General features: G+C 35.5%; 1 protein-coding gene across 1 annotated transcript; it reads right to left on the bottom strand.

Annotated features, from left to right (window-relative positions):
- Positions 1-12,096: 12,096 nt before the first annotated feature.
- Positions 12,097-13,228, bottom strand: LOC131015939 (aspartic proteinase CDR1-like). The gene has a single exon (XM_057944461.1). It carries the CDS (start codon positions 13,183-13,185, stop codon positions 12,097-12,099), a length of 1,089 nt encoding a protein of 362 aa, XP_057800444.1. The 5' UTR covers positions 13,186-13,228.
- Between the last annotated feature and the right edge of the window lie 98 nt (positions 13,229-13,326).

Genomic DNA, 13,326 nt, shown 5'->3' with positions numbered 1-13,326 from the left:
TTTGGATGTGCTGACAAGATGGAACTCTACATATTTGATGCTCGAGTCTGTTGTGCCATATGTTGAGGTCTTCAATCTACATGTGAATGTAGTTAAGGAATTTGTACATGATTTGAATCAAAAGAAGTACAAAGACATGACAATTGGAGTTCCTGACAGCAATGATTAGACTAAAGTGAGGATGCTTTGAGATTATTTGGGCAGATTTTATGATTTGACACTTCTCGTCTCAGGTACCACTTATGTCTTAGTCAATTTATTTTTCAAGGAAATAAGCAAGTCTTTTATTTCATGATTTGACACTTCTCTTCTCAGGTACCACATATGTCTCTGCCCATTTATTTTTCAAGGAAATGTGCTCTATCTTTGAGTTCATTACTCAGTTACAGAGGGACACCGATACTGAGATTAGGGCCATGTCCAATGAAATGAAGAACAAGCTTGGAAAGTATTGGTTGGAAACTGATGAGATGAACCCAAGAATGAACAAGTTGTTCTACATTGCTACATTGTTGGATCCGAGACAGAAGATAACACATGTGGAAAAGTGCTTGAAGAAAGTTTATGCTCCGCAACGAGCAATTGAATTGTTGGGGGAGGTGCGCAACTCATTGAATGAGTTGTTTGAGTATTACAAGAAACAACTTACTTCAACTGATGAAGCACTTGCGAATGCACCTACTTCGGTTCAAATTGAACCTCGAGTTAGTGGTGCTCGAAGTCATGTTGATGTTATTTCTGATGATAGTGAAGATGAAGATTCAGGCGATATGTCAGAGATTACTGTGTACTTTGCTGAAAAGAAATACAAGCACAAAGCTATTGAGGGGGATCAGTTTGATATCCTACAGTGGTGGTCCAAAAATAGCCCGCGCTTCCCTATTCTATCCGAGATGGTGAGGGACATCATGGCTATCCCTATATCGAGCGTTGCTTCTGAGTCTGCATTTAGCACGGGTAGTCGTGTTTTATCTAAATTTAGAAGCTCATTGACTGTTAATATGGTGGAGGCTTTGATATGCGCTGAGGATTGGCTCAAATCTAGTTCGTCGGATAGATTTCTCCAAGATGAAAAAGATGTGTCTGAGACTGAGTTAGAGAAGGAGTTTGAATCGGGTGAGAACTTTAGTGTCTTATAAACTATAAAATTCAAATCATTACAATTTACAAATATGCTAATTATTCTTTTTGTTTAATTTTAAAAAATTAACAGTTTTGACACAACTTGGGATGAGTGGAGGACATAGAGTTCGTGGAGAAAGTAGTGGAGTTGTTCCTAGTCAGACAAGCCGAAGTGTATTACCGTGAATCCATTTCTTTGTTGTTTGTGTTGAATGTTGAACTTTAGACTTGTGTTACTTTATATTATGTTATGTTTGTTGCCTTGTTGGTGGAGTTTAGATTAATTTTATTAGACTTTTTTATGGATTGAAAGTAATTGACTTATTATTGTTGTTTTTGGGTTTTGGCTAGGTTATTGTTTTTGAGTTTAGACTTGTGTTACTCTATAATGTGAGTTATTGTTGTCTAGGTTGGGAATTAATTTATTATCATTGTTCTTTTTTTTAATATAAATTACATGTGTCTATAAATTTGTTTTTTTGTTATAAATTATCACAAGTTATGAATTGGTGCAGTGGATAAGATCTCATTCTTTCTTTCAAAGGTCAAGAGTTCAAATCCTATTGCACACATTTCATAAATTCGAATTTTTTAAAATAAAAACCGATTAATTCGGTTAACCGATGAATTAACCGGTTAATTCTGCCAAATTGAGAAACAGTGTATTAATCAGTTTTGACCGATTAACCGATTAACCGGTCCGGTTCAAAAAATCGGTTCAATTATCGGTTAGAGAAATTCCTCTTAACCGATTCCGATAAACCGGTTCGGTCCCTATTCAAGCCACTTCTCCGAGTCGGTGCCCGACACCGATTCGGTATAGGTCTTAGGTTCATCATCATCCAGATCAACTTCATCATCTTGGTTCTCAACCAATAGATTAAGTCTTTCAGGTGCTCGACGATTCCTACGAGGCCTATGGAGTTGTTCTTGCATTTGCTCGGGTTGTATATTCTGATTGTGAGGAGGTTTCTCTGTGCTGAACGTTTCAACAGTTTCGGAATTTTCAGGGATATCCTCAAGATTTTCTTGAGGTGGTGATGATATAACTATTGTATCATCATATCTTTGATGCATCTCATTATTTTGAGGCGTCTCTCTAATAGATATTTCCTTTCCCAACAGATCATCAATGACTCCCACTGAATTCGTGTCCACACCATTAGACAAGTTTTCATCCTCTATGTTATTTTGTGGTTCTTGAATTTCTTCAAGTTCTATCGTATTGTGACCTTGTTCTTTAGAGACATAGATGTCTTCTAGGAACGTCACATTCCGGGAAACTATCACCTTGTGATCACCGAGAGCGTAGAAATAATATCCTCTTGTTTCCTTAGGATATCCCACAAGATAGAATTTCTCACTTTTAGATTCCAATTTATCAGTCATTATCTTTTTAACATGCGCAGGACAACCCCAGGTCCGTATATGTTTAAGAATCGCCTTTTGGCCACACCACAACTCATATGGTGTTTTCTTGATTGATTTCGAAAGAACTCTATTCAGAATATAAACAGCGGTCTGTAGGGCATAGTCCCAAAGGAATAAAGAGAGACTTGCAAAACTCATCATGGATCGAACCATATCTAATAAAGTTCGATTTCTTCTTTCGGATACCCCATTCAATTGAGGTATTCCCGGAGGTGTCCAGCCTGACCAAATTCCATGTGATTTTAAGTAATCAAGAAATTCATGGCTTAAGTATTCCCCTCCTCGATCTGATCGAAGAGCCTTGATACATTTCCCAAGTTTCTTTTCGACTTCTAACTTAAACTCAAATTTCTCAAAGGCCTCAGATTTGTGTTTCATGAGATACACGTATCCATACCTCGAAAAATCATCAGTAAAAGTTATGAAGTACGAATATCCAACTATTGCTTGTGTACGGAACGGTCCACACACATCCGTGTGATTCAGTTCTGGCAAGTCTTTAGCTCGTAACCCCTTCCCAGAAAGTGGTTTCTTAAGATTCACAAGCACCGTATGACTCAAAGTCAAATGATGTGAGATAGTCTAACTTTCTCATTCTTGCTATCATGTTCTCATTGATATGACCAGGTCTACAATGCCAAAGATAAGTAGCATTATTCGTATTACTCAGCCTAGGTCGTTTGTTTTGTATATTGAGAACACTTCTTTCACATTCAAGATAATATAAACCATTCAAAAGAGAGGCACTTCCATAAAACAATCCATTAAGTGAAAACGAGCATCTATTGTTTCCAAAATGAAAGGAAAAACCTTCAATGTCTAACATCGAAATGGAAATAATATTCTTAGAAATAAAAGGAACAAAGTAACAATTACTTAAAACTAGTCTATTTCCCAAAGGAAGATCTAATCTATAAGTCCCCACGCATTCGGAAACAACTCTTGCTCCATTTCCCACGCGTATATCGACTTCTTCGGGCCTCACTTTCCTGATTTCACTTAGACATTATTACAAATGTGTGAGCCACAAGCTGTATCTAATGCCCAGGATTGTGAATTGTTAATAAACATGTTTATCTCAATAACAAACATACCTGAGCTCATACCCGATGCACCTTGTGCCTTGTATTTCGGGCAGTCTCTCTTCTAGTGCCCTTTTTCATGACAGAATAGGCACTCATCCTTTGGCAACTTCGACTTTTTATGAGTCCCTCCACCTTTAGGCTTTAACCTAGCATCAAATGCTTTCTTCTGCTTGTTCTTCTTCTTGGAATATGTAGCAGGAGAGCTCATCATTAGCACAGATTTGCCTTTAGAGGTGGTAGACTCATAGGTCTTCAACATGTTGTGAAGCTCAGCCAGAGTTGCCTTCGTGCCATTCATATTGAAGTTCACAATGAAGTTTTCAAATGAGGCAGGCAATGACTGCAAAATCAGATTGACAGAGACAGTAGTATCGTTCCAATCGATCCCAACCTCTCAATCAACCCGATCATCTTCAGTACATGATCAGAAACCTGACCCCCATCATGAAGCTTACACTGAAAGAGATCTCGGAGTATCTCATACTCCATGGTCTGAGCTTCCAAAGCATATAGACTCTTCAAGTGTTTTAGCATTTCATGAGGAAAATGTGTTCGTGTTGCCTCTGTAACTCCGTATTCATTGAAGTCAACATTACACACTGAGCCGTAGTTGCATCCTCAACATGTTTCTTGTGAGCAGCTTCGTCAAACGAAGCATACTCTGCAGAATTTTTGTCGGGAATCACAGAAATTGGGTCGTCCAAGACGTACTCAATCTTTTCTAGTCTTAAGACTAGACGCAAGCAACAGAGCCAATCCGTGAAGTTTGACCCGGTCAACTTGTTTGTTTTCATCAAACACTTTAGTGACAAATTCGACATAATATCTGATCAATAAATAAAGAAAAGCAAATTAGAAAGAGTAAACTATGATCACATTATATCACCAATCAAACAATGGGCTATCGTATTGATTAGCTCCCATAAATTTTTGACATATTTTACGCCCCCAACACAAAATACGGATTTATAATCTATATAAATCTTAGTGGTCCGAGATCTAAGTCAACATTATGCAGCCTCTGTTTGGGCTGATGACTGCAATAATATCACTTAGTAGGCCTCTAAGCCAATTGCAACAACAATTTGCAATTCTCGGTTGATTAATCTAATTAATCTACGTCCTTAAATCACTTTGGTCGAGTTTCACGCCACAAATGATCAAGCAAGTCAACCCCATCACACGGTGTCAACCTATGAATGAGCCTTAGCCCTGTAGATTAGAGCAAACACTTGGGTGTAAATACTCTTGATCGAAAATGATGGGTTGCTCAGACAATTATGATGGACGACGCGTTTTGTGCTTACACAAAGACTTATATTTAATGGGGATTTAGCATATGATACTAATTGCTTATATTTAAAATCCAATACTCCCTCCGTCCACGAAAGAACTTCCTATCTTTCCTTTTTGGGACGTCCACAAAAGAACTTCCTACCTATTTTTGGACTATACCCCACCACTTATAATCCTCTTACTTTTCACTTTTCACAACTCCCAATATTAATCATAACACCTTTTCACCACTCACAATACACTCAACTACCTTTTATCCACTCTCAATACACTCAACAATATTTTTTCTTAAAACTCGTGCCACTCCCTCCTAGGAAGTTCTTTCATGGACGGGGGGAGTATTAAATAGCAAAACAATTACTGGGTGCCGCCTACCCAGGCATATAAAATGCGGACCACACATATTGGGCGCCGCCAACCCATACATAGCAAAATGGACTACATATATTGGGCGCCGCCTACCCAAGAATAAAAAGCGATCTCTTACTACTATAGTAGAAAAATAAACATAAAATCAAATAGCATGCTTATCACATAAAAGCACAAAATCTCTACAAATAAAATCATCAATCAAATTAATATTTTATTCTCTAATTAAATATGGGTTAATCAATTTATATTAATTCTAAATTAATATAAATTTATTTCTATTATTATTAATTTAAAATTAATAATAATAATAATAATAATAATAAATAAATAAATTTATTAATCTAATTAATAAATTAATTATGAAATTGGGATATATTAATTCTAAATTAATAAAAAGTTTCTTTTTTTTTAATAATCTGTTCTAGCCCAAAAGGGCCATTTATTTAAAAAAACGCAGGCCCAGTCTCTAAAACAGCAGCCCCAGGTCCAAACCAGGGCCCAAAAGCCATATTCCCAGATGAGAACTAGAGTTTGCAGCTGCAACAGCAGCTGCCTCCCTTCGATTTCCGTCAGCCCGCCGCGCTCAGAGCCATGCCGGAGGATGGCTGCGACGTCCGGCTAAGGCACGCCTTTGCCGGTCATCTCCATCTCCAGCCTCCGATGAGACGGCTTCCAAGAACCGCGTCGGAGGGAGGCGTTAAGGGAGCAGCAGCAAAGGTCTCCTCGCCGCTGCAGTCGCCTCCCGCGCTGGTGTCCAAAATCGCGCCGGAGGGACTGTTACAGAGAGGCAGCGGACGTGGGCTCTGAGTCGCGAAGCGGTGCGACGCAATCAGTAACAGATGGTCGGGCGCAGCACAACGGCAAGCCCCGATCCACCTGTCGCCTGCATCGAATTTTCCGACCCTTCAACATATTAGCCCCCGCCGCCCAGCAGCGATCGGAGTGGTCCGACGTGAACGATAGATGCAGCAAGTTTTCCAAAATCAAAGTTTCAAAATATGAACACGTTGCCCAGCAATGAAAAATCCCAATTCAATTTCTCAATTCCAAATCACAATATCCAAAATCAAATTCTCAATTTAATTTTCGAAAACAGATTTCTAAAATCAAAATCAATTAACCCATAATTAATTAAACATAATATCAATTATAAATCGACCCCCAAACTCTGATATCACTGTTAGTAATCATTGACATCATCTAATGATACGCAGTGGAAATACAATACAATCAAGGATAAAATTTAGATTTATAATTATATTCATGTGTAGAGATAAAACACATAACAGTTAGAATAACTTACTTGTTGTGTGGTAGAATGATTGCGACGTTTCCTGCAGTTGAATCCACTACTAGAGGTATCCACGTGTATGTAGATTCGAAGCAGTTGAATCCATTACTAGAGGTATCCACGTGTATGTAGATTCGAAACAGGAACAATTTCAAGTGCAAGTTTCAATCACAGAAAGCTAGGAAATCTTGATTGAATACTATAGTGCTCACAGTGTTTTCTCTCTTGTGTTTTTTTTTTTTTTCTACAATTAATTAGTCCAATAGTCCAACTAACAACTAATTAATTAGGTTATTAGAATATATCATATATACCATAATCTAGTCCATTAAAATATCTTTCACGTGCCCCCACAATGGAAAGTGTAGGTTCATTTCTAAATACTCCCTCCGTCCGCCAAAAGTATTCCACTTTGGTCGGGCACGAAGTTTAATAAAATGTGTGATGATGTTGATGTAGTGGAGAAAGGGCCCCACCACTTTATGAGATATGTGGTTGAGATTGAATTTGTGGTGGATTTTTTTGTAAATAAAGAGTGTTTGTAAGGATAAAATATAAAGGTGGATGGTGGGACCATGGCTTAAAAAGGAAAGTGGAATACTTTTTGCGGACGCCAAATATAGTAATTGTGGAATACTTTTGGCGGACGGAGGGAGTATATATGATGTTGACTTAGGTGATTTACTTACTGAATTAAAAATATTGCAAATAACATATTGCCAAATAAAATAATGTCAGCTATCGAAATTCTTGAATTTATGAAAATTGCATATTGTTATCCAAATATTGCAATAGCTTATAAGATTTTGTTGACTATGTCTATTACTGAGCTTTAGCTGAGTGGAGTTTCTCGAAGTTAAAATTGTTGAAGACGTATTTGAGATCGTCGGTGTCGCAAGAAAGATTAAATATTTTAACAATTTTATATATTGAAAAAGATATCTTAGAAAATTTTGAAACAAATGATAATATAAATGACTTTGCAAGTAAAAAGACGAAAATCAATAATTTTTTATAATTATTGGTACTTGTTTTCTATCGAAATGTTATAATGTTACTTTTTGAAAAAATAAAATAAAAATATGTTATCTAGAAGTGTGACGGTACGGTATACCTTACTAAATTTCTCATACCTTATACCTTACATTTGTCTCCGGTATGGAGAAATCGCATACATTTACCTTACTTTTATCTACGGTATACCTTAATCAGGTATACCTTAAAGTACGGTATGAAAAAATCTCATACATTTACCGTATCTTTGTTTCAGTATACCTTACCGTGTTTCGGTATCTGTCATTTCGGTATACCATATCATATTTCAGTATACCGCACTTTCACGGTATACCAACATAATCGATATATTAAAATTGATAGGTTTTGGTATGGTCATGGTATTACCGATAACTTATTCTTTTTTAAACCTATTTATCTAATGAACAACATCTAACAAATATAATAACTATACTAATAAAACTCAAACACAATAAAATAAACTGCACAAAGTTTGTTCATATCTCAACAATTTTAAATTAGGACAAGTCTACAATATCATACTCTCATACACGTATATTATACCTTTAATAAGGTATTTATTGATTTTTTCGGTATATACCGCGGTACCGGTATACCTCCGTATCTGAAAAATTCATACATTTATTTTACCGAAAAATTCGATATATCTTAAGTTCGGTATTTTATGGTATTTTTCGATATGGTATGGCCGATATATCGAATTTTTGGTATATTTTCTCAATTCAAAATTGTTATTTTATATTTTTATGATGATGAATAGAAGGCTCATTTTTATTGTTTCGCTCTGAAGCCATTTTTCATCGAAAACTGCCCTGACGAGTCGGGATCGAGTGGCGTTTCTACAGTATTTTCATAGTCGAGTACACAGCAAAAATCGATAAGGTACACATAGAGGTGGCCACGGTTCGGTTCCCGGTTTGAATCGGAACCGGAACCGAACCGAAAAATAACCCTCACGGTTTCGGATCCGAACCGTGAACCGGCGGTTCCGGTTCCGGTTCCGAACCGCCGGTTCCGGTTCGAACCGTTAGAACCGTCCGTTTTTTTTTAATGTAATTTGTATTATTTTATGTATTGTTGTGTAAAATTTAATGAAATTTGCTTTAATAAAATAAATGATACAAGAAAATATAAAGTCCATATACATTATTTTCTAATTGAACTTATAATTCAAAGTTACACCTTACAACTCATATAAATAAAATTTACAAATTACAACATTTGAATGCTAAAATAAAATTAGGCAATTTAGTTTACTTTTTACAACTAAAATTAAAGTTTTCATGAGTAAAAATAACAATTATTGTGAAAAAAATACTAATAATTTTGAAATATTACATTTCTTCATATGAATAATTAATTTTTATTAAATCAATAATTACTCTTTTTCTATTTTTTTTATTTTTAAAAAATATTACCTTTATTCATATCAATGATTATTTTTTCTTACGACTATAATTACTTGACCAAATCATTAAAATTACAAGTTTTCGTGACTAAAAATAACAATTTTCGTGAAAAAAGTAATAATTTTGAAATATTACATTTCTTCATGTGAATAATTACTTATTATAAGACAATAATTACTTTAAATAAGCATAAAGACCACGGTTCCACGGTTCTACGGCTCCACGGTTCTAACCGTGGAACCTTTCACGGTTCCAAGGCGGTTCTGGCACGGTTCCATCCCGGTTCTCGGTTCTACGGTTCGGTTCCGATTCGGAACCGGGAACCGGCGGTTTGAGAAATCCGAACCGTAACCGAACCGGCCGAGCACGGTTTCGGTTTCGGTTCGAAACCGTGTATCACGGTTCCGGTTCCAAAACCATCCCGGACGGTCCGGTTTTCCGATTCGGTTTCCGGTTCCGATTTTTTTGGCCACCTCTAGGTACACAGTAATTACATAAAACGTGTCATTGGTAGATGGGTTACAGGCGGGATGAGATCCAACGTCCCACAATTTTATGTGTGCCACTGTGTCCCATGCTTATATCTATTATTTTCAAAATATTTTTTATAAAAATAAAATTTATTATAATACTATGAATTATATTTAATTTTTATTTTTAAAAAAATAAAGTTTTTAGAAAAATGTATACCATGACTTTGAATTTATCAACCTATTATTAGCTAATAAAATGAAATTAAATGATAAAAAATAATTATATACTCTAGATTGATGGAATAAACCCTAATTAATAATCATAAAATTAAATTAAAGCATATAAAATTGAAATTGAAGAAAATATATATAAAAATTAAACAAAATTGAAAGTGGTGCACAAAGTGAGACATAAAGTATGGTACACTGAGTGCTCATTTGGTTCAAGTAGAATAATAGAAAGAAAATGGAATCAAATAAAGGAGATGAATGGTAACAATAACCATTACTTTTATTGAGTGTTGATTTAGCAATGGAAATGAATCATTAGTAAGGGATTCCATTTCTTTTGTTTCCCCTCTATTTTGAGGGGTAACAAATTGGGTGATTGAATTATCCTCAAGTAAGGATAATGGTTAACTCATTACTCAAATCAAACAACAAGTAATTGATTCAATTAATTAAATCCATTTTCAACCTCCAAAAATACCCAACCAAACGTGGATTAAATCTCATTCCGTTACGGTCATGTATAGAATGCAGGTCACGCGTGTTCAAATATTAAAGGGCATATTAGTGACATGTTTTTTCTCTTTTGACGTTTCCTAAGCTAAATAGAGTTTTATAGTTAGTTGTTTTATCAATTTCTACTTTTTCCTGATCTCAAAAGAAAAAAGTTCTTCTTTTTCCAAATTTGAATGCCCGAAAATTAGGTTTGATTAGAAAGTGAAATAAATTTTGTAACCACATTGACAAGAGTAGCATTCATTGCTGAACAATAAAAATATATGAATGGGTGTATTTTTGGAGTCTATCTCGATAAAGACTAAAGCTAAATATACAGTATGTATATATTATTGGATATTTTAGTTATTTTGTGTTATCTCTTATGAATATAGTTCATAAATATTAATTAATTAGATTGTCAGTTCACGTAAATGCCATTAATATTGTATATTTGAATTTCATTTTAGTATGATTTTACATATGGATATGTATTACTTCATTCGTCCACGAAAATATGACCCAAGGAAAGATGATATAAATATTAAGAAAATTTATATTGTTTATTTAGCAAGTGGAGAAAGGGGCCCACAAATTCAGAAAAGTGGAAAGAATTAATTAAATTAGTGAGAAGAGAAAGGGTCCATAAGTTAGTGAGTGGAGAAAATGGCCCATAAATAAATTACATTATTACTAAAAATAGTTTATGACATATTTTTATGGACGGACGAAAATAAAAAATTAGATCATATTTTCGTGGACAGATGGAATACTATTGTTTTATTTGGGGTGGGAGAGCGATGAAAAATAATGGGAGAAATAACAAATAGTCTCCTATCATATAACCCCCTAGAATATTTATATCCATATCTTTTGATTTTGGGATGAGCTAAAATAAGAGCATTTCTTAAGATATAAAATAAGAATCATTTTCAGCCCTTTGATCATCAAGATCTACGGTTGATTCATAATCCTGTGGGATGGATTTATGGTCCTGAGTTCGAATCCCAAAGGTAGCAAAAATTTATTTTTCACAATTCATACCTTTATACATCGAATTCATACGTATTCTATATAAAATTCATACATTAAAAATTGCTCTTATTTCTTATTTTAAGATGTGCTCTCACGGTAGCCCACCCCTATATATATATATATATATATATATATATATATATATATATATGTGTGTGTGTGTGTGTGTGTGTGTGTGTGTGTGTGTGTGTGTGGGAGCGCTCCATTGAGATCCTCTATTTTTAGTGAGACCTGAGACACGATCTCGTGCGTTTATTTCATCAATTCTATGGTTGATATTGTATCTAGAGGGATAATTTTTTTTCTCAGGGTTCGAATCCCGGAGAGAGCAAAATATTTTAAATTTCGTTATTCATCAGTATATACTGTCTTGTGGTCCTTGTTCATCAGTATATATGTCTTATTCATTGTACTTAGTGTCTCACGAAAAATAGAGAATCTCACAGGAGCGCCCCCCTATATATATATATATATAGATTATCAAATTGTTTTGACTCTTTAAAATTTTGACAATTAAGGAACTCCAAGTAATATATGAAAATTAAAGAATTGATCATCAATCTATTACTATTATTTTAAATTTTATGTAAGAACTCTTCGTATATTATTTATTTTGATGTAAGATAAGAAATTTTTGTACCTAGAATTCTTTAAAGCTATAGAAAATTTTATTTATTTATAGATATATTGTTAAATTCATAATGCACGTACCTGGCCATTCACAAACATTCACAAGATAAATTATGAATAATCGAAACATACAAATTTTTCACACACACAAAAAGAACATTAATTGAAAAACATGATGCACCTTTACATCCTTCCTAGACTCTGCTGCAATCTGCAGGTTTAAAGGAGACGCTCTTGTTTCCTAAGTCATATCCTATCAAGAAATCCATTTGTGCCAAATTACCAAATATTGCCTCACGATTTGTTGGTGCAAAACCTAGGCACATACAATCATTCCTAGTCTTCACGAAAGTGTTTTGAGGTTTCAATTTGACATTCGCCCCTTTGAAATGAAATATGACTTGTGGAACTTGTGTTACACTTGTTGAATAATAGCATAAATTCAACAGGCCTTTTGGATCTTCCATTTCTTTCATCTTCATTTGCCTTTTCATTTGTGCTGTAACTTGATTGTACAATTCCTTTGGAAGAAAAGTCAGTGTTGTCCCTGAGTCTATGATAATATTTCCCTCTTCAATTCCCTTGGAACCATTTGATGATGAAGAAGTTGAAGGGCTATCAAAGTCAATTCTCTCACTCCCAACACTAATCCCTTCTAATGTCAAGAAGTAGAAAGTCTTAGGGGATTTGGCCACTAAGGGTGTTGTTGCCACATCATCACCTACCACACCAACGTCATCGCCAAAGCTCATTTTACTCGAATACGAGGTCCCGCCTATGTACGACCCGAGGCAGTATGAGAACTTGCCTAGAGTCAAAGATCTCATTTGGGTGATTAGGGACAATTCGCCTCCACCTAGGCCAATGATCCCTGCCACGTGAGCATCAAACGTGCCACGGTTGTAATGTCCGCATCCAATAACAACATTGGGAATTGCGACGGAACCTAATCTGATAGTTTCCGTCGCAAGATAACCGTTGCTAAATGATGTGTCGCCATATCCAATGGTATAGCGACAAGTGCCCTCAAAACTGTCGCAAGAAGTCCTCCCACGAAGAGCGTTGCACGGACTAGAAGTACAACCTATTGGTTTGTACGTTGAAGAAAGCTTAGGTTGAAAAAGTGGCGCATTCTGACGAAAGCAATGTGTACAAGGCTTGCATTGAATCCAAGTGAGGTCGCTGCCGGTGTCAGCAACGACTAGAGTTTCGACCGGCGGCGTACCAATGGAGATTTTCATTAGGTATTCTCCTTTTTCAGAAAGAATATCAACTGGCGCCATTTGTGGAGAACGGTGTTGTGTCGGAGAGTTGACGCGATTTAGAGAGCGCCGCAAAACGTTCATCAGTCGGAGCGGCGAAATTAAGGAAGCAATAAGGGAAGGAGAATGTATGAATTCTCTGTGAATTAGGTCGATGGTAAG

Source organism: Salvia miltiorrhiza, chromosome 3 (assembly GCF_028751815.1).
Source record: "Salvia miltiorrhiza cultivar Shanhuang (shh) chromosome 3, IMPLAD_Smil_shh, whole genome shotgun sequence".
In the NCBI taxonomy this organism is placed as follows: Eukaryota; Viridiplantae; Streptophyta; class Magnoliopsida; order Lamiales; family Lamiaceae; genus Salvia; species Salvia miltiorrhiza.
This window is presented reverse-complemented; position numbering and strand designations above follow the sequence as displayed.